This window comes from Trichophyton rubrum (assembly GCF_000151425.1).
Source record: "Trichophyton rubrum CBS 118892 genomic scaffold supercont2.2, whole genome shotgun sequence".
Taxonomy (NCBI): Eukaryota; Fungi; Ascomycota; class Eurotiomycetes; order Onygenales; family Arthrodermataceae; genus Trichophyton; species Trichophyton rubrum.
The window spans coordinates 379424-401335 of NW_003456427.1; the positions used below are offsets into that span (position 1 = coordinate 379424).

At 46.9% G+C, this 21912-nt stretch overlaps 10 protein-coding genes across 10 annotated transcripts; 4 read left to right on the forward strand and 6 right to left on the reverse strand.

The window, feature by feature from the left end:
- Positions 1–22: 22 nt before the first annotated feature.
- Positions 23–2837, forward strand: TERG_01695 (uncharacterized protein). Its single transcript, XM_003236924.2, has one exon. The coding sequence runs from the start codon at positions 341–343 to the stop codon at positions 2192–2194; it is 1854 nt and encodes a 617-aa protein (XP_003236972.1). The 5' UTR covers positions 23–340; the 3' UTR covers positions 2195–2837.
- Positions 2838–2975: 138 nt separating this feature from the next.
- On the reverse strand, positions 2976–4347 carry TERG_01696 (uncharacterized protein; the record flags this gene model as incomplete). The annotated part of the gene is made up of 2 exons (XM_003236925.1): positions 2976–4002; positions 4073–4347. The coding sequence occupies 2 exons, from the start codon at positions 4345–4347 to the stop codon at positions 2976–2978; spliced, it is 1302 nt and encodes a 433-aa protein (XP_003236973.1).
- Positions 4348–4816: 469 nt separating this feature from the next.
- Positions 4817–5850, reverse strand: TERG_01697 (uncharacterized protein; the record flags this gene model as incomplete). Its single annotated transcript, XM_003236926.1, has 2 exons — positions 4817–5554; positions 5641–5850. The coding sequence occupies 2 exons, from the start codon at positions 5848–5850 to the stop codon at positions 4817–4819; spliced, it is 948 nt and encodes a 315-aa protein (XP_003236974.1).
- Positions 5851–6357: 507 nt separating this feature from the next.
- TERG_01698 (uncharacterized protein) lies at positions 6358–7473 on the reverse strand (the record flags this gene model as incomplete). The annotated part of the gene is made up of 2 exons (XM_003236927.1): positions 6358–7390; positions 7451–7473. 2 exons carry the CDS (start codon positions 7471–7473, stop codon positions 6358–6360), a joined length of 1056 nt encoding a protein of 351 aa, XP_003236975.1.
- A 519-nt stretch (positions 7474–7992) lies between these two features.
- Positions 7993–8645, forward strand: TERG_01699 (uncharacterized protein; the record flags this gene model as incomplete). Its single annotated transcript, XM_003236928.1, has 3 exons — positions 7993–8139; positions 8241–8359; positions 8474–8645. 3 exons carry the CDS (start codon positions 7993–7995, stop codon positions 8643–8645), a joined length of 438 nt encoding a protein of 145 aa, XP_003236976.1.
- Positions 8646–9402: 757 nt separating this feature from the next.
- Positions 9403–13278, forward strand: TERG_01700 (uncharacterized protein; the record flags this gene model as incomplete). The annotated part of the gene is made up of 7 exons (XM_003236929.1): positions 9403–9733; positions 9804–9996; positions 10081–11728; positions 11789–12088; positions 12141–12250; positions 12308–12633; positions 12695–13278. 7 exons carry the CDS (start codon positions 9403–9405, stop codon positions 13276–13278), a joined length of 3492 nt encoding a protein of 1163 aa, XP_003236977.1.
- A 617-nt stretch (positions 13279–13895) lies between these two features.
- On the reverse strand, positions 13896–14924 carry TERG_01701 (CMGC/CDK/CDK7 protein kinase; the record flags this gene model as incomplete). Its single annotated transcript, XM_003236930.2, has 1 exon — positions 13896–14924. The coding sequence occupies one exon, from the start codon at positions 14922–14924 to the stop codon at positions 13896–13898; it is 1029 nt and encodes a 342-aa protein (XP_003236978.2).
- Positions 14925–15664: 740 nt separating this feature from the next.
- On the forward strand, positions 15665–16444 carry TERG_01702 (uncharacterized protein; the record flags this gene model as incomplete). Its single annotated transcript, XM_003236931.1, has 1 exon — positions 15665–16444. One exon carries the CDS (start codon positions 15665–15667, stop codon positions 16442–16444), a length of 780 nt encoding a protein of 259 aa, XP_003236979.1.
- Positions 16445–16871: 427 nt separating this feature from the next.
- On the reverse strand, positions 16872–18656 carry TERG_01703 (uncharacterized protein; the record flags this gene model as incomplete). The annotated part of the gene is made up of 4 exons (XM_003236932.1): positions 16872–16943; positions 17004–18071; positions 18139–18336; positions 18411–18656. 4 exons carry the CDS (start codon positions 18654–18656, stop codon positions 16872–16874), a joined length of 1584 nt encoding a protein of 527 aa, XP_003236980.1.
- An 825-nt stretch (positions 18657–19481) lies between these two features.
- Positions 19482–21797, reverse strand: TERG_01704 (CAMK protein kinase; the record flags this gene model as incomplete). Its single annotated transcript, XM_003236933.1, has 6 exons — positions 19482–20191; positions 20264–20280; positions 20344–20474; positions 20539–21131; positions 21198–21669; positions 21756–21797. The coding sequence occupies 6 exons, from the start codon at positions 21795–21797 to the stop codon at positions 19482–19484; spliced, it is 1965 nt and encodes a 654-aa protein (XP_003236981.1).
- Between the last annotated feature and the right edge of the window lie 115 nt (positions 21798–21912).

Below are 21912 nucleotides of genomic sequence, written 5' to 3' on the forward strand. Positions count from 1 at the left end.
CCTCTCCGCTCAAGACTGTGTTGGAGCGCGCGCTCGACCATATTTTCCTCTGGCCGGCCTGGTGGGAAGATGTCCTCTCTGAGCCTTTAGTCACTCCTTTATTTGCACGGCTCTTACTGGTCTTCTTTCCTCTTGGAAGGGAAAACGTCTCTCCTTAGCCGATATAACGATTATTGCAGTTGTTTTAACGAAGGCTCAACGTGAAATTTGGTTTGATATTTTACCCATATTTGATGCACTGTAGGTGGAAAGAAGCTGGGCAACAAAATTCGCGGCCTGACTGTTTCGCGACATCATCCATCTTCCAAAAAAGACACTCCCTTATTCTGTGATTTTCAACATGATTATCGCATCTCGACGAAATTTGCATGACATGAGTATGCGCAGGGCACCGGCTACCTTATCCAGTGGCAGCCTGCGGGTTCCATTACTCGACTCTCCGCTACCGTCTCCAAGTCTTCCCGCCGCCGTACCTCGACAGGGTAAAAAACCATTGCCAAGATGGTTGATACGGCTCCGGAGGCTTGCTCTCTGGATAGGGTGCTTGGTTGGGATATTCTTCTGCATACAATCTACCCCTTGGTTCGCTCATCTTGACCCAGTCGCGCCTGTAGGAACTACCGGAAGCTATGAGATTGTCGAAAGTGAAACATTGCCAGAAGTAGCTGGACCAATTCTAGTGGACGACGAGCGTGGAAGGGCAAGGTGGACTATTTCCTTGCCAGAGAACCTCGATTACCCTCTCCCCCCTACAGAATATTCGAAAATATGCAAGGACGCCGAGGCAATGGCACTCCATCTAGCCGATGGAAAAGAATATAGTGGATATTACCACGTAGATAAGAATTACATCGACATTGACGAGGCGAAGCGGCGAGATATCATCCCATCAAAACTCAATGGACGGACCCCCAGGAACGTTGCAGATAACGTTGTTGGTGGAGAGAAATATCTCAAGATGCGAGATACCATGCCTGTCTGTAAGAAGAGCTTGACATTCGTGATGCAGACGGAAGATGCAGGTCTGGGAGCTACCTTGATGGGTCTATGGATGAGCTACGGCCTGGCAAAGAAGGAAGGACGTTCATTTTTCATCGATGACAAGAAATGGTCTTACGGTCGATATACCAATTATTTCAAGCAACCTCCGTTGCCAGACTGCCAGCCTCCCCCAGTTTCGCATAGAACCCCATTCCCTCACCACGCACGCCATCTTCTCGTATCATCGGCCACTACTCAGTGGACTTTCGGAACCAAATTCAACGAGCGGTTTGAGAGCTCACGAAAAATGGGCGCGGACCGGCAAAAGGAGATGTTCAAATTCCTTCGCGCGGGATACGAAGCACTCTTCCATATCGACAGCGATGGTGCAAAGTACATCGAGCAACGAATGGCTGAGATACGAAGCTCTATTCCAAAGGGCGGTGGCCCCCTGATCAGCATCCATGTCCGCCGTGGTGACCGTCATCCATTCGAGTTCCAGTATGAGAAGTCTTACATCCCGCTTGATATATATGTTGATGCGGCAAAAGAACTCGTCACCTCCTTTTACAACCAGAGGTCTATATTCTCCTACAACATCAACGGCAGTAGTAGCAAGAAGGCTTCTGAAGCCCAGTACAGAGCTACATCCAGCATGATTCTCGCCTCTGATGACCCCGAGACTTATTCTTCTCCTGAGATGAAAGGCATCGTCAAGGCACAGTCAAACCTTGTGTCAAGTGGTGACGGACCTCTGGACGGCTTCCGAGACGTTCCTGAGGAACCCAGCGGTAAATCCGCTAAAATCGTTGCTAAGAAGCCCCAAAAGGACCCCAAAATTGACTGGGACGGTGGCTTTTTCAACAGCATTTTCTGGTCTCTTGGGGATACCTCGCTTATCCCTTCGGCGGAAGGCAGCCCTTCCGCGTCTCAGGGGACGTCTTCCGTATTCCCCCCACATCGCGTTGTCCGCGAATCGGAATACGAGAGACTTCATTTCAACCCATCTCCCGAGGCTCTTCGGTTGCGCGAGCTTGTTGCTAAAACATACCTTACCGACCTATCACTTCTTGCTGAGGGAGATGGTGTTGTTTGTGCTGTGAGTAGCACTACATGCCGGCTATTAGCCGTCATGCTGGGATGGAATAAGGCAATTGCCCATGGAGCTTGGAAGAACGTTGATGGGAAGATAGACTGGATGGGAATTGTTTGATCAACGGGTCATGCCCTTCTTATATTCCTCTAAGTAACTGAATACACGGCTAACGGTCTGTTCTGGAAGCAATTCCTGGCGTTTTGTCTTTATTTTTGGTTGGGCTATTTCCACTGAGCGCTTGCAGCGACTTTTGAACTCATCTTGTTTTCTTCAATCGTTCACATTTTTTCTTCTATTGTTATTTTCTTTTTCTCCTCTTTTTTTGTTTTAAAGCAACATGATACCCTACATATCAGATGTCTGTCACCCACATATGTTGCTGGCCACAAATTCATAGAATATTTTATTTCTGGGTTTCACAGGCGACAACACACGGTTTGTGTGCCGTACCTGGAATGAGTATATCATTTCCCGGCGGATATTGATAGCCGGAATGCAGTATTACGATCTACCCCCGCTATGATACTGCCGTGAAACACATAGACAGTGAAGTAGATGAATCAGGAATACATAGGCTTCCGACAGGTTCAAGTCCGAGTTGTTATCATTTTCTTTGCATGGGTGTAGTGGCACGATTATTATTTTTATCATAGTAATGATTAAAAGTAGTAAAAATGTGGTTGTGCACTGATGTTTAACTACCAATTGAACGCCAACGGCTCCCTTCCCCAAAGAAAAGAGAATAAAAGGCTGAGATATGGTACCTAGAATATCCGCGCCCCCTCCCAGCCATCAATTGAAACGGCTTCCAAAGTGAGAGCCAATACAAAAAAGTAAGAAAGCACAACAGAGGTCAAGCGAGGGAGACAGAAATGTAGTGTTTTTTTAAGAAGAGTTTTCAAGAAGCGATCTCGAGTTCGGAGATACGGCCAGGAGCAAAAGTATCCTTCCATTCATCCCACATCTTTTCCAATTCTTGAATGTACTTTTCATGCAATTCATCGATATACGAGTCTTCGACCTTGCTCCTATCAGTCTGCTGGATGACTGGAATTGGCCTACCAACAACGATGTTCAATGGTCTGCGATACGGCATCAAGCCAACATCATAATTGAAGACACCTCGAGCATGGAAAAGTGGGATAGTGAAACCCATTGAGCTTTTAAGCAGCATCTGGAACCTGTGGATGAGCGGATGCTGGTCTGACTTCACCTGCTCATACAGCTCGTTTTCACCAAATGCGAGGACAGGAACAAGATCTGCGCCAGTGCGGATTGCAAGCTTGACAAACCCCTTTCGTCGGCGCAGGATCAGTCGGAGGGTATGTGGCTGGGCATCAAGAGATTCTCGCGCACCACCTATCACAATGGTAATTGCACGGCCCATGCCTTCTTTATTCATTCCACCCTTTGAAAGGATATTTTCGCAGGATTCACGGGATACGCTACCTAATCCCATTGCTAATGCCCAGTCTCGGTAGAAAGGAAGTCGGAAATTGGAGTCCAGGGTAAGCAGGGTATTTGTGATTCCCGGGAAGAGCTTTGAAAAGCCCAGTCCTTCAGTAGCGAAGGCCACGAATGCTCCATGAGAAATAATTCCATGTGGGTGGTAGCCAAAAATATACTTCCTAGTTGGCGGGAGAGGGACTGTTCGGTGAAGGCGAGCCGGGAAGTACGAGCCAAAAAGCTTCCAAATGGGCAGGGACCGAATGAAGTTACTTCTCCTTGAAAGCCTACCATCTGTTGCAGCCTTGGAGAACAGTGATATATAAACCACGTATGGGAATAGGATGGGCCAGAATAAGGGGATGGCGCAGCAGAAAAAGAAAGACATCAAGCAAAATGCGATCGAAATGGTATGAAGGAGGACGACGAGGGTCTGAAGCCGGCGTTTAAGGCTGATATTTAACGGAGCCCATCGAATTCTATCGTAACAAAAAAGGCACTGTCTGTTAGTTTGGCTATTTTCCTGCAGTTTGACCCGGGCAAACGTACCCCATACGCTGAGTATAGTCACTCTCAGACTGAGGTAAGAGAGTTGTCGTAGTATTCGGCTTAAACGGGTCTGACCTCGTCCTGACTAGGCCATGGCTTCTTCGAGCCGGCAGAGAGCTAGGCATAGCGTTTGCTACGCTGCTCGTAGAAGAGGAGTCATTGAATAGCGACTCCGGAGCCGAGTTTACTAGACTCCGAAACTGTCGCATAGAACCCGAATAGTTTTCCCCCGCTTCGCCCTTCATTTCAGCAAGCACTCTATCAATGTCGGGCATGGGGATAAGGTGACGTAGAGACGTTTATTTAGACAGGTGGATCGAGTGCGGTTCCGTGACGTCTTGTGTGGGTGTTTCAGGATCGCAGCTTGGGGGGCGCGAGAGGTTGGAAGTCGTCTTCTTGGGCTCAGAGATATATTCGAGCGTCCCCGAGCCGCAGGTGAAGATTAAAGTGACTCGAGAACAAAAGATAGACGGCCGCCTAGCTAATACTGAGTGAAGATGCGTAGAAGGGATGGCGTTGGTGAAGGCGAAGCAGCGCTTGTTTAACTACGGGTTTGGACATTGCTCTTGTGGTGACGTAATAATAGCTTGGCTTCAATGAATATCGCGGCTATCGGATTTAGTTACTCGCGTCTATTTATTCACATGCATGAGCCTCCTTTTTTCCCTTTTGTTCCTTTTGTTAAACCACTTTGGATAGGTTCAAGAGGAAGACATGGATACCGAAATAGACAAGGTCCCTCCTTCACTCTAGCCCGTAGTTTGCGATCCATGTGCGGCGGTACTCTTGGATGACTAGCTCGATGAATCGGCAGGTAGACTCATGGGTATCAATTGGTTCATCGATCAAGAGGGAGTTGTAGTTCCTCAGCATGTTGCGCAGATGAGTACGGAACCTAGCAATCATGATAACATAGTATGTGTGTAAGGGATCGTTGACCTTCCAATTAGCTGGCGGCGGGGAAGTCGGCTTTCTGACGGTGTGTTGCAGAGCCTGGACAGCAATTGCACAGTTGGGAGTGTTGATGGTAGTTCTGAACCCATCAATCGAGCCAAACGGGGAGTAATGCCATCTAGAGCGGATGTTGTTGAAAATGCTGACATAGTGATGTTGACATTCTTCGATGAATGCGTCCTGTTGGTAGCGGCCTAGGCTTTGGAGCCTCTCGCGGAAACAGACAGTAAATTGGTCAAGTATCGAAGAATAGAAGATGGGACATTTCTGGCTAGGTAGCCAGCCAAATGGTGGTGGTTGTTCAGGTAGCTTTGCTGCCTCCTGGAGTGCGCGTGCAGCAATGGCAAAGAAGTACCTTTCAGTATTGTTTTTGAACTCAAACCCTGGCGGCGTAGGGGGCGACGGGGTTGAAGGCAACGGCAGGGAGGGCATTGCTGGTGATTCCAGCGGCGTTGGCGAAGATGATACCGTGCTGGGAGTAACAGGTTCAGATGGAGTAGTTGGAGTGAGGATGATCCCTGGAAGCCCCTATTGCTCAAAGTGAGTATAAAAAGGCCTTGCGCGTCTATGTGGCCCAAATACTCGAGAAAAACAAAAGGCAGAAAAGTAGATACCTTGTTTGCATCACCAGAGAAGAGAACTGCCGGGACGCGGATCATGCCGTCGCCGTCAACAATGTAGAGGTCAACGCTAGTATATTTGAGTCTTTCGCCCAGGGCACCCTCAAATTCGAGAGCAGAAGTCAAGTGAGCAGCATCCTCCACAGTCAACTCAGACAAAGCTGCCTCCATCCAGCTCAAGTTAGCTCTTTGAGAGTCAATCATGGTCAAGAACTGAGTGCAGGAGGCTGGTTACTGCACAAAGAGCCTAGCAGCAGGACAGGTGCTGACGTCACTCTCGATTTACACTACTCAGAATGAAGTAGTGAGATATAACCTAATGCTTTAAAGGCCCATTCATTAAAGACCTGACCTGAATTTAGGAAGTTGGTAGGTAGCTAAGAAAGGAGAGTGAATATATCCAAGCCCATGTTAGACTATGGCAGGGATGTCATGGCAACCAGTACTGTGAAGTGTAAAGATATTTTAGAAACGCTTCTTCTCAGATCCAAAATGCATCTGTAAAGATGATTCCAGGCTTTTCAAAAAATATTAAACATAGGTATGGGTAAATAGAATTGAGATACCAAAAAGCAAATTTTCGAAAATAAAGTAGAATTATAGCGCTTTATGGGTATATAAGATCATCTAATCACTTTTTAGTTCGATCTATAACAGAGAATATTGAAAAAGGAGCCTGTCCATGTGGGAATATGGGCGAAGAAGATGGTATCAACTGGTGGTCATAAATATCTGTCTTTTTGTCAGCCAGAAAGTCTTAGTGTGACAGATAGTGAGAGATAATACCTCGTTCAATGACTTGGAGTCCATAACTGCCCGTCTCTTTTGCTGTATATACCGTCCTCGGAGAAGCTGTCGAGAAATAGGGATAACCCTTTCCTTGACAGCAATAGGTGCAGCTGGTGCTGATGGAGAAGTTTCCACTCTCTTAGTGTCCTTTGTATCTTCTTCACTAGGTGTTGATGAAGTTTCAGCTTTCTCAGCCTGTGCCTCTTCTTTTCGTTTCCGCTTTTTCGATTTCTTCTTATCCTTCGACTTTTGTTTCTCGGTCTTTGAATCAGTTTCGGCATCGTCAGAGGTCTCCGCTCTCGAAGCGGGAGCAGATATCTCCGTTGCAAATCCGCTATCTGCAATTTCTTCGGACTCTTGCGTTTCTCTTTTCCGCTTCTTCTTCTCCTTGGATTTCTCTTTCTTCTCTTTTCGTTCCTTTTTCTCCTTCTTTTCCCGTTTCCTCTTTTCCTTCGTATCTATATCTTCGTTCACTGGTCCCTCAGTAGGCTTAGCATCTGCAGGGCCCTCCACGGTTTTATTTTCTTCCTCGTTTGGTATCCTATTGACCTTGTCTGGTACCAGGAGTCCGCCACCGATGAAGTTCATGCAACCCCATCTCCGCTCAATATAAGTCATGGCTTTAATATCCCGTTTAACCTTCATTTCCTTTTCTATTTCAACTTCACTCCTTCCATTGAGTCGCCCCAGTAGGCCCTGGAATGCGTCTAGTCCGGTGGGCTCATCGTCTATTAGTGGCCGGCGGGGTTTAGCTCCCAGCCCTAGGTTATCGTCTTTGAGAGATACTCGGATGTGACCAAAGCTGGCAGCGGTATATGTATCGGTCCGGTTACTGTTTGCTGCACCCAAAAAGTCGCCAGGCGCCCAGCCCTGGGAGGTCATGATTTTGTGTCCATAGCTGGACGTTGATCGAGTCCACGTTGTGTTATTCGGGTCATTTGAAATTTTGTTCCTCCTGATAAACGGTTAAATTGGCGCTATGGCATTAATGGACGGCTACAGTCTGTAGACTTACCTCTTAGGAGCGGCTAGACCCATTGTGATGGCCTGGGGAGTGTGCCTACTGGACCAAAGCTATAGACGAAATCGACTTTATATTTTTTATTTCCTCAAAAAAATGGAAGTCGAAATTTGATAAGATAATCCCGTGCTGCCGCTTTAAGAATTGGTCAGCGAGGAGTGTGGCCTCTCTCACACTTCACCGACATCATTTACCTCCCAGAAATATTACAAACAAGAGCACAATTGTCTGACCTATGTATGTCAAGCCGATATCTTCCAAACTGTCGTCCTCGAGGATATCAATATCGCTGTTTATCTCCCAAGCAGAAAGTGACGCCGCAATAATCTGCTTATATAATACCAAGTACGGAATAACTTAAAACCGAGATCTCGCTTTTGTCCCTTTTGGGTAATCTTGGACTTCCACCGCTATTCAAAGTCTTCAACCTCCAGGAGTTTGAGAGAATCAAAGAAATTCAAATGAGTTCGGAAGCAGTTCGAAGAAGTCCGCATATCCTGTTGCATTCTTGAAACCAGTGGTTAGAGGAGTAAAACATGGCTGCGAAACATTCACAAGAACGAAGACAAGCAAACACCCGCGCCAGAAGCAACCGGAGGGCAAACACGTTGGAGAGCGAGAGCGGGCTATCTGCCGATTCAGGCGCAGAAATGACCAATTTACTCAAGAAGCTAAACAATTCTGTGAGCAGCAAATGCTGTTATTAGCGCTGCTTATTTCGTTAATATCTGCGAAGATGATACTGGCTTCCGGTGTATTAACCAATGTCTCTTCGCCTCTCTAGGTAGCAGGAAGGAAGTCAGCTAATGACGGGCGCCAGAAGTTTCAGGCTCAACACAAAGCGAGTGTCGGGAAGATTGAAGACAGGTTACGGGAGGTCTCTCGATCGAACAAGCAAGCCATGTAGGTGCCGTACTTGAATTTAGATTGCTAACTCTAGTATTGTGCCCGGTTTTGGTACCCAATAACTCCCATTCAAAGACTCTATTATTGCTGGTTTATTGACATGTCAAATAGCCTAAAATATCGTAAGACACAACTGGACCGGCTCCAGGAACTGGCAAAGAGAAAACTCGAGATTGAAAATGAGATAGCTAAGCATGTGCTATTGCTGGAGAAGGAGTATAAGGCAGCAAATCGAACCGTGCAGGTCATGCTCCAAAAAAAGATCGAAACTCTTCAGGAGTGAGAAAAAGGGCGGACCATCGATCTTTATTGTTCCATTGTTCAACTAAGGAAAAGTAGAACACGGAGGAAGGGGAGAAACAATAGTGCTTGTTTCTACAGCGACCAACTGACCGACTGACTGCTTGATTGCTATCTTTTATTGCCAAACAACTGTCTGAAAGGCCATCTTTGACTAGATGTGTCTGTTTTCTTATACATTATAATACACTACAGGTCAATACAGTTGCTGCAGTGTTGTGTGTCTCTTATTACTATTATTGACCGCGTATAAAGTAAACTGGAACTCTCAGTCTCCTTATCTGAACCCCTTCCTTTAAGACTAAATAAAGAAAAGTTGATAGTCTTTAGCTATATCATATTTGTATTGCTTGCTTTAGGCCCTTTTCTTCTCACTTTTTTCCCAACAAAACTAACTAACAAATTTTATAACTATCAAAACCCAGCTGGAACTCTGGAAGCAGCATCCTACCTTTTCGACTTAAAGATATATAAACTTACAGCTGTCACTTACGCCTTCCTGTGATATTCGTCACTTTCTAGAGGAAAGCAAGATAGCAGGAAAGAAAAAGGGAAATTCACTTGCGACTCACTCTGGCGTTGCTGGTGCCGCGGATGGGTGAAGGAAAAACATGCAACCACTGGACATAGCTCTCTGCGCAACAGGATATGCAGCTATACCTCAGCTGAACGGATAGCCCTTGCGCTCACACTATTTGCTATAACCGCTATACTCTAGCCCGAAAAAACTACCTGGCGCGATGGCTGTGCGAGTCCTCTGCAAGGATGCGCCGGACCGCACAGTTGTCCTCGTGGCAAATGGCTACGCCCTCACCATGCGCCATCACCAGTCAAGCGAAGAAGTGTCCGGGAACGTACAGGTTCTGAGCATTCCAAAATGTATTGTCGAGTTTACTACGGCCGATTCGATACCCCTGGATGAGTATCGCACGTTGGGAACTGGACTTGGAACGCTCGGTCTCATCGCGCTCGCGGCTGGGGAGGTTTTTATATGCATCGTCAACCAAGCAACCAATGTCGCCAGCGTGAGGCCCGGAGAAACAGTCCAAAGGATAGACAGTGTTGACTTTTGTACGAAATCTCCAGTCTCCCACTCTTGCGGTATTCCATTGATTGGATGAGGCTGACAGGTATAATACAGATTGCTTGAATAGATCCGATTATGACCTGGTCCAGGATCCTGAGTCTGACATGTATAATAGCCCTTCTGGAAGAGGTTACCAAGGATACGAATCCCCTGCAGAAAATCCATCTCTAGCATTGAAAAAGCTTCTGAGTGACGGAAGCTTCTATTACAGCTCTGACTTTAATTTGACCGAACGCATTCAGGACAGGTAAGATCATGTATACTCAACGGACTGAACTTGACGTCGGCTAATTTCATATCTTTTATTTTATTTTTTTTTTTTTTTCGCAAGAATTGATGACCCGGTCGCTTACAATGTTGAGAGCCTGGATGAAGATTTCCTGTGGAATTCATTCATGATCAAGCCTTTACTACAACTCAGAAGTGGGCTGAGTCTGAATGATAGGCAGAATCTAGACTCATCTCAACTTCTTATATCTGTCATTAGGGGCTTCGCTCAGTCCTTAACCATACCTGCTTCGTCACCTCTGTTCCCACACATTGAATCTAATATGCCCTCTAGCTTAACAGTGATATCGCGCCTTTCCTCTCGCCGTGCCGGAACTAGATTCAACGCCAGAGGCATTGACGACGATGGAAATGTTGCCAACTTTGTTGAGACAGAAACCATCCTATGGATACCTCCTGCCATGTGCTTTTCTTATACCCAGATTCGAGGCTCTGTACCCATATTCTGGGAACAGGAAGCTGGTTATTTACCTGGACAGCAGAAAATCGCCATCGGCCGCTCTGCAGGCGCTACGCAACCCGCATTTGATAAACACTTTGAAGCTTTAGCTGAGAAATATGGGGCTGTACACGCAATTAACCTGCTTGCTAAAGCAAAGTCTGGAGAAGCGGAGCTGTCACAAAGATATATGTATCATGTTCGGGGCAGTCCCTTGCGCCAGAATCGTGATATAAAGTCAAACTCAGACCATGATATATTGAAACTAACGGAATACGATTTCCATGCTGAAACGAAAACAACGGGGTATGAGGCTGCCCGTTCCATTCAGGATGTGATAGCAGACTCTGTTGAAGGATTTGCCTATTTCCTATCCGAGGCACCTCAGGGAAATGAAAAGGATCTATCAACAGCAGAACTCAGACTTCTCAGACAAAAGAACATTGTACTACAACAGGAAGGTGTCTTTCGAACAAATTGTCTGGACTGCTTGGACAGGACTAATCTGGTCCAAACCATGATTAGTAGCATGGCAATTGACATGTTTTTTGCACAGTGGAATGGCCATCCGTCACCGGATTTCTGGATGAAGCACTCGACTCTATGGGCTGATAGCGGAGATATGTTGTCAAGAATCTATGCTGGAACTGGAGCCTTGAAATCTTCGTTTACCAGACATGGAGCAATGTCAGTTGCTGGTTCCTTTGCAGACATAAGGAAGAGTGCGACTCGTCTGTTCGTTAACAACTTTACCGACCCAGCGAAACAAATCACTATAGATACCCTACTAGGCCTTTCGACTAATCAGGAGTCGGTGTATCTGTTTGATCCAGTGAAAGATGCAGTCAATGCTGAGCTTACCCGGAGAGTAAACGAGTTTACCTCGTCTGAAAAGATCTATATATGGGTTGGAACGTTTAACATCAACGGACGCCGTGAGGGAGCGACTGAAGGACTGGGTCCATGGTTGCATGGCTCTCTTAACCAGCTTCCTGAGGATCCTACCATAGTTGCTGTTGGATTCCAAGAGATTGTTGAGCTTAGTCCCCAACAGATTATGTCCACTGACCCAAGCACACGCAAGATATGGGAACACGCAGTTATATCATCACTCAATGCAAGGACCACGAAGAGAAGAACGACTGAGTACGTTTTGCTGAGGAGTGGTCAGCTAGTGGGCGCAGCACTCCTGCTGTTCGTAAAAAAGGATGTTATAAACAAGATAAAGAATGTGGAAGGTAGCTTGAAGAAGGTATTCATCCTGTGAATATAATATTTCATGAGAAGCAGGGCTAACTGGATTAAATAACAGACTGGCTTATCTGGCATGGGAGGGAATAAGGGTGCTGTTGCTATCCGCTTGGACTATAGTAATACGTCGATATGTTTTATCACTGCTCATTTGGCTGCCGGCTTCTCGAACTACGAAGAAAGGAACAGAGACTACCACACCATAGCTCGGGGTCTTAGGTTCCAACGAAACAGACCTATTGTCGGACATGATGCAACCATCTGGTTCGGTGATTTCAACTATAGGATTGGCCTCGGCAATGAGCGGGTGAGGCCCCTAATTGAATCGGGAGATATAGATGCACTATATCAGCATGACCAGGTATTTTTTTGATGTGCGAATATATGCCCTGATTACTACTAACTTTTAATAGCTCAACCTCCAAATGGTTGCTGGCCTCGCATTCCAGTATTATATGGAAGGGCCTGTCACATTCCCTCCAACATATAGATACGACAATGGCACAGACGAATATGACACCTCGTAAGTTTGAGAGGCAATCCATCCATTTGGACCTTTAAATACTGATAATATTTCCAGAGAAAAGCAAAGGATCCCCGCCTGGTGCGACAGGATCCTTTGGAGAGGAAGAATTCTACGTCAGCTAGCCTATAAGACTGCACCTTTGAAATTTTCGGACCATCGACCTGTTTATGCAACATTCGAGTGCGAGATATCGACAGTAGATGAGAAGCGAAAGGAAGAAATAAGCAGTCGACTTTATGAAAAACTGAAGCAACAACCTGCTACCACAACTTCAACCCTGTTGTCTGATGGTGAGGAAGATGAGAATGAACCAATGTACCCGATAAACCCAGGCCTTCCACCTCCTAGCTCCGAAAAGCGCAAGTGGTGGCTTGACCATGGTGAGTATATTTGACTTAGTCGGCTTTTAGCGTTGATGTGTTTAAGCTAATAATTTTATAGGCCTTCCTGCTCGATCAACTATTACTCCACCCCTTGGTGCTGTGAGCAATGTCCGGCGAAGTGCCAATCCTTTTTCATTTTCTCGGGGGTCTGATTGGATTAATGTCGGAAGAGATGATGCTTTGAGCGAAATGAGCGAGCAGGACCTACGAGAGTCGAAAAAGACATCCCCCACATCCAAAGAGCCGTTTAGATCAGTGGGAGAAGTTCTAAGCGGCCCTGAATCGCTTGCCACAGACACGCATCAAACATCTAAGGTTGCCGTCAGCAGCAAAACAGTAAAATCGGTAAAAATACCGCCTCCGGTACCTAGGAAACCAGCAAAATTGAGACGACATTCATCAGGCGGAACCGATCGCAAAACCGTCTCAAGTAATGGTGTCTCTAGTGGATACGAAATGGTTAACCCATCTACTATTCACCCTATCAATGATTTCCAGGAACAAGCATATATAGGCGGAGCTGGCGGAGCCACTACCTCGTCGGTATCACAAGCCACCAAATCACTGCCAATGAACGAGCTCATGGATTCAGATGCAGGAACAAGAGTACCTTCGTGGGAGCCTATTCAACCGAAAAAGTGACCGGATGGTCAGGTGGTTTACGGCTAGTCATAGGTTCTTATACTGGAAAGCAGTAACTCCCATAGAATTACTTGAAACCAGATATCATCAACGTCTCAATGCATGGCACGATCAAGGCCTATTCTACCAGATTATATATGATGTAAAGCACATAATGAATCCTGCAGCACTAAAGGGGATTGCACATTATCGAGTAGTATGCTGCTTTTTGAATTTCAACCCATTACTTTAAGGGTGGGCTTCAAATCAGGCGATATCCACCCTGTTTTTGATAGATCAACCAAGGTCAAGCAATGCCGCCTGATTTGTGACCATCAGGGAACTGTCTGGCTCTTGAAAGCATAGAGTGACCTATATCTGCTTCCTGTTGAATGTGGTATAGGGGCTTTCGACTTGCTTCTCCTCCGTATCTGTAAGGCTGCGGCTGGTTAAACAAATTGGGTCATTATTGAGGCCAGTGATCACACAGCACTGCACCCCGAAGAGGACCAGCTTAGAATGTTGAGAATCACTTCTTGTAGCATATATTGGCCGGTATGCGATATCTGCTCGGATGGCAGCCACGGAGGCAAGATTTTTTGAGTACTATATTCCGGTCCAAGGCACGTCGGATCCCCTCACTTCTTCATAGCCCCGAAATCAAGTTGACGGGACACTCCTTTAAATTTTGACTCGTCAATCTCACCAACTCGTCTGCCCATATCGTTGCCCATTTTCTTTTCTCCTCCCGATTTCCTAGGCAAGTCCTCGTTCTTAGTTGGTTTAGGATCAGCAAGCCACCACTGATGCTGCAAGACTTGAGTGGCCGTAATTCGTTTCCTTGGATCAAGTTTTAACATAGAGGCAAGTAGGTCCGCCCCCAAAGGTCCAGCTGTCGGAAACTGGCGGAGGAAAAATTCCCGGCCTTGTAGGGGTATGACCTGATTTTCCTCAATTGGGACGTAGTTGGGTAGCTTTGTCACTCCAGGCCAGTTTTCTTCCGTAGGTGCCCCAAATGCAGCACAAATTTTAGATATTTGGTCCATATCTGTGTTTCCAGCGGCGAAAGGGACGCGCAGAATAAGCTCGGCGAACACCATTCCCATAGACCATATGTCGACTGCACCGGAATATTGCCTGGCGCCGAAGAGTAGTTCCAATGGCCTGTACCATCGTGTAATGACTTGATGTGTCATGTTGAGGTATGGATCAGCAAACGATCTGGCAAGACCGAAATCCGCCAATTTAACTTCTCCATCCGATGCAATTAACAAGTTGTTAGGTTTAATATCACGGTGTAGAATGAAATTCTTATGACAGAACCAAACTCCACGTGCAAGCATGCTTATCCATGCTTTTATATCAGCCACACCGTACTGGATAGAGCTGTCTTTGATCAACATTTCAAGATCTCCAAGGGGTAAAAATTCAAGAACGAGATTTAGATTTTGGTCTTTGGAGGAGAAAACGTCATGCAATGCAATGACGTTCGGATGAGACAGCTCCTGAAGGTATTTTACTTCACGGATGGCGTCCATGGATAGCCCGTCCTTGTACTCGGCGTTTAGTTTTATTTTCTTGATTGCAACGAGCGAAGTGGGATCGTCTCTTAGATGGCCTAGGTAAACAACTGCATATGTACCTTCACCGAGCTTCTTATCTTTCATAATAACCAAATGTTAGCGTTATGAGATCCCAATGATTGAAGTATATGTGCCCGCCCACCTTTGACATATTTCCGCCGAACATCAGCGTTTAACTGCTCTGCCAGCTCTGGTTCAGGCATAGAATACTTGGAAGCTGCAGAATCACCACTAGGTGCTGTTTGAGGCTCTTGAGAAGCAATATTTCTCATAGCTAGCGATTTTGGAGCACCTGTAGTAGTGATGGGAGGGAATTGAGAGGGGAGCGGCGACACTGCCATAATGTCAATTGAAATTGGATTCCACCAATTTCGGGGGACAAAGAATAAGGTAGCACAGAAGTGAGACACTGATCCGAACAGCTCTCCTAATATTTAATCAATATGGCTTTGTTTGTTAGCGAAATCTATATCGTCCTCTTTCATCTTTGAATGTTGCGATGGAAGCTTAGGTTAGGTAGGTTGGCTGACCCGAGCTCATCGGAGATCGGCTTTTCATTGATCCGAGCTGTCGAGCAATTCAAAATTTTGGTGCAAAATCTTGAACGAAGACGAAGAACCAGTTGAACGTCTCCTATACAGCGCCATTGAGCATTGGATTGACTCGTCTTGAGGTCCTTACCGGTTTATCTAGGCCGTTAGTGCTGTGGCTATTGTCGCTCTCGTCACATCCGCCGATGGTGTTCTTACACCACGAGCTAAATCAAAATCCTCACTCCCCAGACCTCGACATTGAACAGTTTGATATAAGGTGATATAACCACCATGGCTGCGGCGCGTATACCGGGCTTTAATGCCAGAGCGTCCCTTCCACTACGGCTCTTCACTTCCGTCACAAACCCCCCTTACCAACCATGCGTACGGTACCTTCACCAATCTCGAAAACCCGCAACAGTGCCATCACCTACCCCATTCGTGCCCGATGTCGAAACATTCCTACGCTTAATTGGACGAAACATGTCCAGATATTCCAGCAAAATCACCGGATGGAAGCAATTGTTTACAGCGGACTCGGCTGAACTTCGAGAATTGGGCATAGAAATGACAAGGGATAGACGATACATACTGCGGTGGAGAGAGAAGTTCAGACAGCAGGACTACGGCCCCGGAGGTGATTTCGAAAACGTTGTTGACGGTGTTGCTGAGCTGAGGGCCGTTGAGGTCCCTGTCGAAAAGTCGAAGAGCGCAAAAACTACCAACGCCGACGGAGAGTCCCTAGATGTCAACACAATGGGTACTGCTACCCTTACACCTGGAATGCGTTACGCGATTGTCAATCTACCACCAGGCGAAACAGAAATCAAGGATACTTCTAAACCGCTCAAAAAGTTTGCCCATTATAAATTGCATCACGGGAACATGATCAAGGGGCCATATGCTCAGATTATTCCAAACACATGGAGTACCGCGGTCAAGGTTCAGGTTACTGATGGCATGTGGGAGCATAAGCGTGGCAGAAAGATTGACGGTGGTCAAAGAAGACAGAAGGAGATCAGAGCGAAGAGAGCGTTGGCGGAGAGAAGGAATGCTCAGGCAGCTGCTTAGGCGTTTGGTAGCGTCGGAGTTGAAGGGGGAGCACGAGATTAACGAAGTTGCTGGCTGGTTATCTTCTGACGTTACTGGCTTGGATATCGCTGTCTAGATGCTAGGTTATCCCAGCTGCGGGAGGATGTACTATTTCCAATGTATATTACCATATTTTATTTTGTACCAAAGCTAACGGAGTAACTGCAACTTTCCGGTTCACCTAGAGGATTGTAATAAATGGCTGTATTAAAATAATACTATTATCTACATCCCCATCTTCGAAGCATGGTCAAAAGAAAGATTTTATTACATATGCTCTATTCCGAAATCCTATTTGCATGACCATAAAGTGCAAATATGGCTCGGTGTATAAACGTAAGAAAAGAGAAGAAATAAATGAGCAAGGAGCAAGAAATTAACATGATTCAATCCGCAATCGTGATTATCATTTCTGAGAAGCCTGCTTTCGTTTCTCCCACGAGACCATTGGGTTGCCAAATGGCTTCGAGAAGAGGGACTATTAATGGAAAGTTAGTAAAATCGAGCGGGATAAAGGAGCGTAATATGCCAAACTTACCGAATAGTCAGTTGGCGGCACAACATCTTTGGTGCCTTCAACTTGCTTCCATCTCATTAGTCTGGCTAGCGTAGCTGTTACGGTTCCAAGCTGAACATATGCAAATTGTTCACCGATACATCTGTGTCTGCCTGAGCCGAATGGGAGGTAAGGACTGTTGGCACCCTTGCTAACCAAACCGTATCCGTAATCTGTCTTTTCTTCACTGGCCTCGACTACGGTGACACCAACGTTGTTCTCCCATCGGTGAGGGTTCCAGACCAGGGGGTCAGGGAAGTACTGAGGGTCTCGTGAGGGAACACCAGGAGCGGCAAGGAGGTTGTGAGAGGTTGGGACAACATAGTTGGTCCCTTCAACGGGCATAGGGGATTTGACAGCACGGAGGATGGAGTGGATTGGAGCGTGAAGGCGGAGAGTCTCCTTGATTACATTGTTGTGAAGGTCGAGTTTCTGAAGAGCTTCGTAGGTGAGTGGTGGAAGATCCTCGCCGAGAACACGTTTCTGTTCCTCGTAGAGCTCCTCGAGAATATCTGGACGGCTGGCAAGGCGGAGAACGATCCAGGAGCCGGTGGAGGAAGAAGAGTGTTGGCCGGCCATAAGTAGGGCAATCATCATGTGGGCAACCTCGATATCTGGAATTGGCGTTCCATTCTTGTACACGGACGACATCAAGTTCCATACCATGTCCTCGGAGTCTTTCTCTCCGCCAGCCGCACGTCGCTGACGGATGATGTCGGTGTAAACCTGGGCCATCTTCCTTTGAGCACGGTCGCGCTTGCGGTTGTGTGGGAAGGGGAACCATGGGAACATGAAGTTGATGGCAGCGAAGCCCATGTCGAGATCGGAGTAGAGTTCTGCAAAGCTGGAATCGAACTTTCCGCGCACTTCCTTGCCCTGTAGAGATCGAGAGGCGGTGTAGATGGTGATTTCAGCCATAACCTTGCTGACATTGAAAACTCCGGAGTCGCCCTTGAAGATGGGAGAGGACTCGAAGAACTGCTCGACTTCTTTGGTGATCAGGGTGACATAGGATCGAAGAGCTTCAGAGGTGAGGCCGAACTTGACGAACTAGCAGGCGATTAAATTAGCAATGGACAGCCAGGAGGTTGAGACAAAAATAAATTGCCGTACACACCTTCTTCTGCTCCATGAGCTTGGAATTTGGGCAATCATACACCACATGTCGTCCGAACACTGGGGTGGTGAGAGGGGAGTAGACATCCTCTGCGCAAACATCCTTGAGCTTGCCGTTCAAAATGAAATCGTTTCCCTTTGTACCAAGGAAAACAGTCGTCTTCTTGCCCAGGAGTATGAATGTGAAGATATCTCCATACTAGAATACCGTAATTATCTATATGTTAGCTTTGCGCATTCTTCTGGTATAGCTAGTTGATTTCCACCACCAACCTTCTCCTTGCAGTCGTCAAAGAACTTGTATGGGTCAATTCCATAGGAGATCGTGCTTCCAATTATCGGAAACCAGTGGAAGACCACCGGAGGCTTTGTAGGGTCCTTGAACAGGAGCTGCTGCAGGACGTTGATAACAATGGAGAGGACGATAAAAGCCGATATGGCACTTGCGACGAGCGCGGCGGTGGACAGGGTCGAGCAGTTCTCGCAGAAACGAGAGACAATGTCGGCTAAGAGGCCCATGGTGACTTGTTCGTCTTCTTATCCTCCTGCTTCTGCCTCTTCTTCTGCTGCTTCCGCTCGAGACTTGTTCGTTGTTTTGGTATGCCTGAAGCTGCGGACGAAGCAAGGAAAAAAAAATGTCGACCTTGAGATCGACTCGCATTTTATGCAAGGGGCGTACGGTACTGTAAGATAATGCATTGTTCCTGGTATTTTACGTAGTTTTTATTGGTTTAGTGCTGTATCTCCAATACAAAAATTACTGCTGCCATCTCCCCCCCCCTTTTTCTCCCTTGCGGCGAGCAAGCAGGCCAACGGCCGTCGAGATGATTACAATCCGAGCACGCGACCAGCGGAGACGGCCTTGGAACGGTGTTCCTGCAGGGCGTCACCTCGTCCACGGATTCTCTGCTGCCTGAGAGCGACCTGACTGTGGGCGCATCAGGCCATCGCGGCTTCAGGGAGGCCGGCTTAGTCATGGCAGGTTAAGCCATTAACGGCTGTCAATATCAAAGCCATTATTGTCTGGTGAGTGAGAAGAGACTGTAATTACATTGCCCAGTGGACGCTATTGTACCCATTAGTTATATCGCACAAAATGAAATCCTAAACACGAGAATCGCCGTCGTTTCCAAGCCAGTGATCAAGCCAGTTATTCTGTTGCTTTTTGGTTAGTTGGCCCCCTATCACCTTGCAACCAGGTGGTATTTGGAAGAACAATTAGAAAAAAAAAAAAAAAAAAAAAAACCACAATATAAACGAAAAAGGTATAGAAAGAAGTTGAAAACAAAAGTCCGGAATAGCACGGTGTGGCTAGTAGTATCATCCCGAGACGGATGGCTTCTGCTACCTCTTTCTTCCTCGTGGGGTCTTGTCTGCGTCGTCCTGATGGACAACCGGCTTCCTTGCCTCACTCTCAAGCTCCAGCGAGTCGTCAGACTGCTCATCAAATAACACCTGGTCTCCACTTCCACCCAATTCCATGAACTCCTTTGAGTTCCGGTTGCCAGCCGGTTTGGGCTCCTGGGCTCGAGGCACAGGATGATTCTGGTATATCGTTATGTTCTGGGAAGCAGGGTCATCTTCCTTTGTCTTCACTACCTGCTTGACCGTGACTTCATGTATATCACTCAGCAGCCTGCGGACCATAGTTGGTCGACGTTCTTTTGACACCCTGAGGCCACCGATGGCCCCAGCTAGGTCATCGGTGCTGTCTGCCACCCTAGGCTCATCGGGGTCGATGCCGGTGATCCATGGGTGCTCGAGACATTCATCAACCTTTAAACGCTCCTTCACGTCGACTTCGATCATGGAGTCGATAAGGTCCATGGCTTTATAATCGACGGAGTCCCAGTATGGGGAAGGGTACTTGAAGATTCCGAGCTGGATCTGCTCTTTCTGAGTGTATGGGTAGTCTCTTGGGTGGTACAGCTCATCTGAAAAAGGAGGGAATCCGCAGAGGCAGATGTAGAGTACCACTCCGAGTGACCAGATGTCAACGGCCCGGGTGTACATCCTGGCTTCAGCGTTTTCTGCCAGTATCTCAGGAGCAACATCTGATAAGAATTGTTAGATGCAAATTTGGTGGATAAAAACACCAATGTTAACAGAGCAACAGGGAAACTTACAGCCAGGCGTTCCACATCTACGTTTATGATATCTTAGTAAAATTGACCCCGATTTGGACGGCAGAAGGTGGTGAACTTACAGCGTGGTGGTGAAGGAGTGTTCACCGACAATCTTTGCGAGGCCGAAATCTGCTAATTTTACGGTAAGATCTTTGTCGACAACCAGAATGTTCTCTGGCTTTATGTCACGGTGAATGATATTTCGTTCATGCTACGATAACCGTTAGCCATATGCATTGTCACAAGTGTGGTTGAACGAAGCACGAACGACATACCAGGTATCTCAAACCTTCAAAAAGCTGAATGAATACTTTTCGTGTCTCCTCCTCGCTGAGTTTCTGATGCCTAATGATCCAGTTGAACAGTTCACCCTCTGGCGCAAGTTCAAGAATGAGGTAAACACCGTCGCTCTCGTCAAAGGTATCCTTTAGACACAGCATATTCGGATGGTTGACGCTCATCAGCATTGAAATCTCTTGCTGTAGTGCCTCACGGTCTAGCCTCTGAACAGCGCCTGGGCGTTTCTCAAAATGTTTGACGGCATACTTCACCCCAGTAGAACGTTCAGCGCATAGATAAACTGAGGCAAAGTGTCCCCTGCCCAGCATATCGAAGAGCTTATACTGCTGTCGGAACTTGCTTGTGTTCCTACTCCGCGGGTAGTTGAAGATGAATCTGGATTCTTGCAAGATGGTAATCTCGTCGCCATTTTCGAGCTCTCGGCGTTTGTTCCTGCCGATGATGGCGTCGTTGATAAAAGTGCCATTGATAGAGAGATCTTCTACAATTGCAACAAAGTCTCCTCCCCTGTTTTCGTGGAATATCAGACAATGGCGGTTGGATATCGTGGGGAGCTTGATCCTGAAATCTACAGTTCCAGATGGTTAGCAATGGATCACTAGACCGCGGAAAGTATGCGATGGGTAAGACATACCGCACTCTGCGTGCCGGCCTATGAGATACCCAGCGCGGTTTATCTCTCTAGTTCCACGCTTCGAAGTGGTGCTTTCCGGTGTTGATATGTCTGATGCCGCTCCAATTACCGGTGTAGTATTTGTGCTGTCCCGCTTCTTCAGGACCAATTGGCCTCCAAAATTGTTATCTAGCGGGGTAAGATATCCCCATATGCCCTGGGCCACCTCGTCTTCCACATCGTCAATGGATTGGATTGGGGGATACTGAGAGAAACCCTGGGTGGGACATGAAGACTCGTCTGGCGATTGGCCTCGAGGCGCCTGGTTTCGGCGGCCTTCTGGGGGAGAAACAGTAGCAACTTCACGCTTTTCTTCCGAGATTACCTCATTAACTAGGGGAGAAGGTAGATATCCGGCATCCTGCTGCAATTGAGATGAGATTCGGGGAGATCTCCGTGGCTTCTTTGATTCATGGTCTGGAACTGCGTTGCCCTGCAGGTTTGGCAAATGAGGAGTTAGCAACTTGAATATTTTTTTCTCCCTAAGGAACCAATGTCTATAACGTGTTCGTATCTTACCCTTTCTCTCTTCAGATTGCTTCTCTCCCTCTGTGGAGGCATGTTTGGCCCGATGTGAAGAAGTTGACGGGCAATTACGAAAACCCCGGATGGACTGCCAATGGCCTCGAAACTTCAACCCCAAGTCGACAACAGGCAAAATCAAGCCCAAACACGC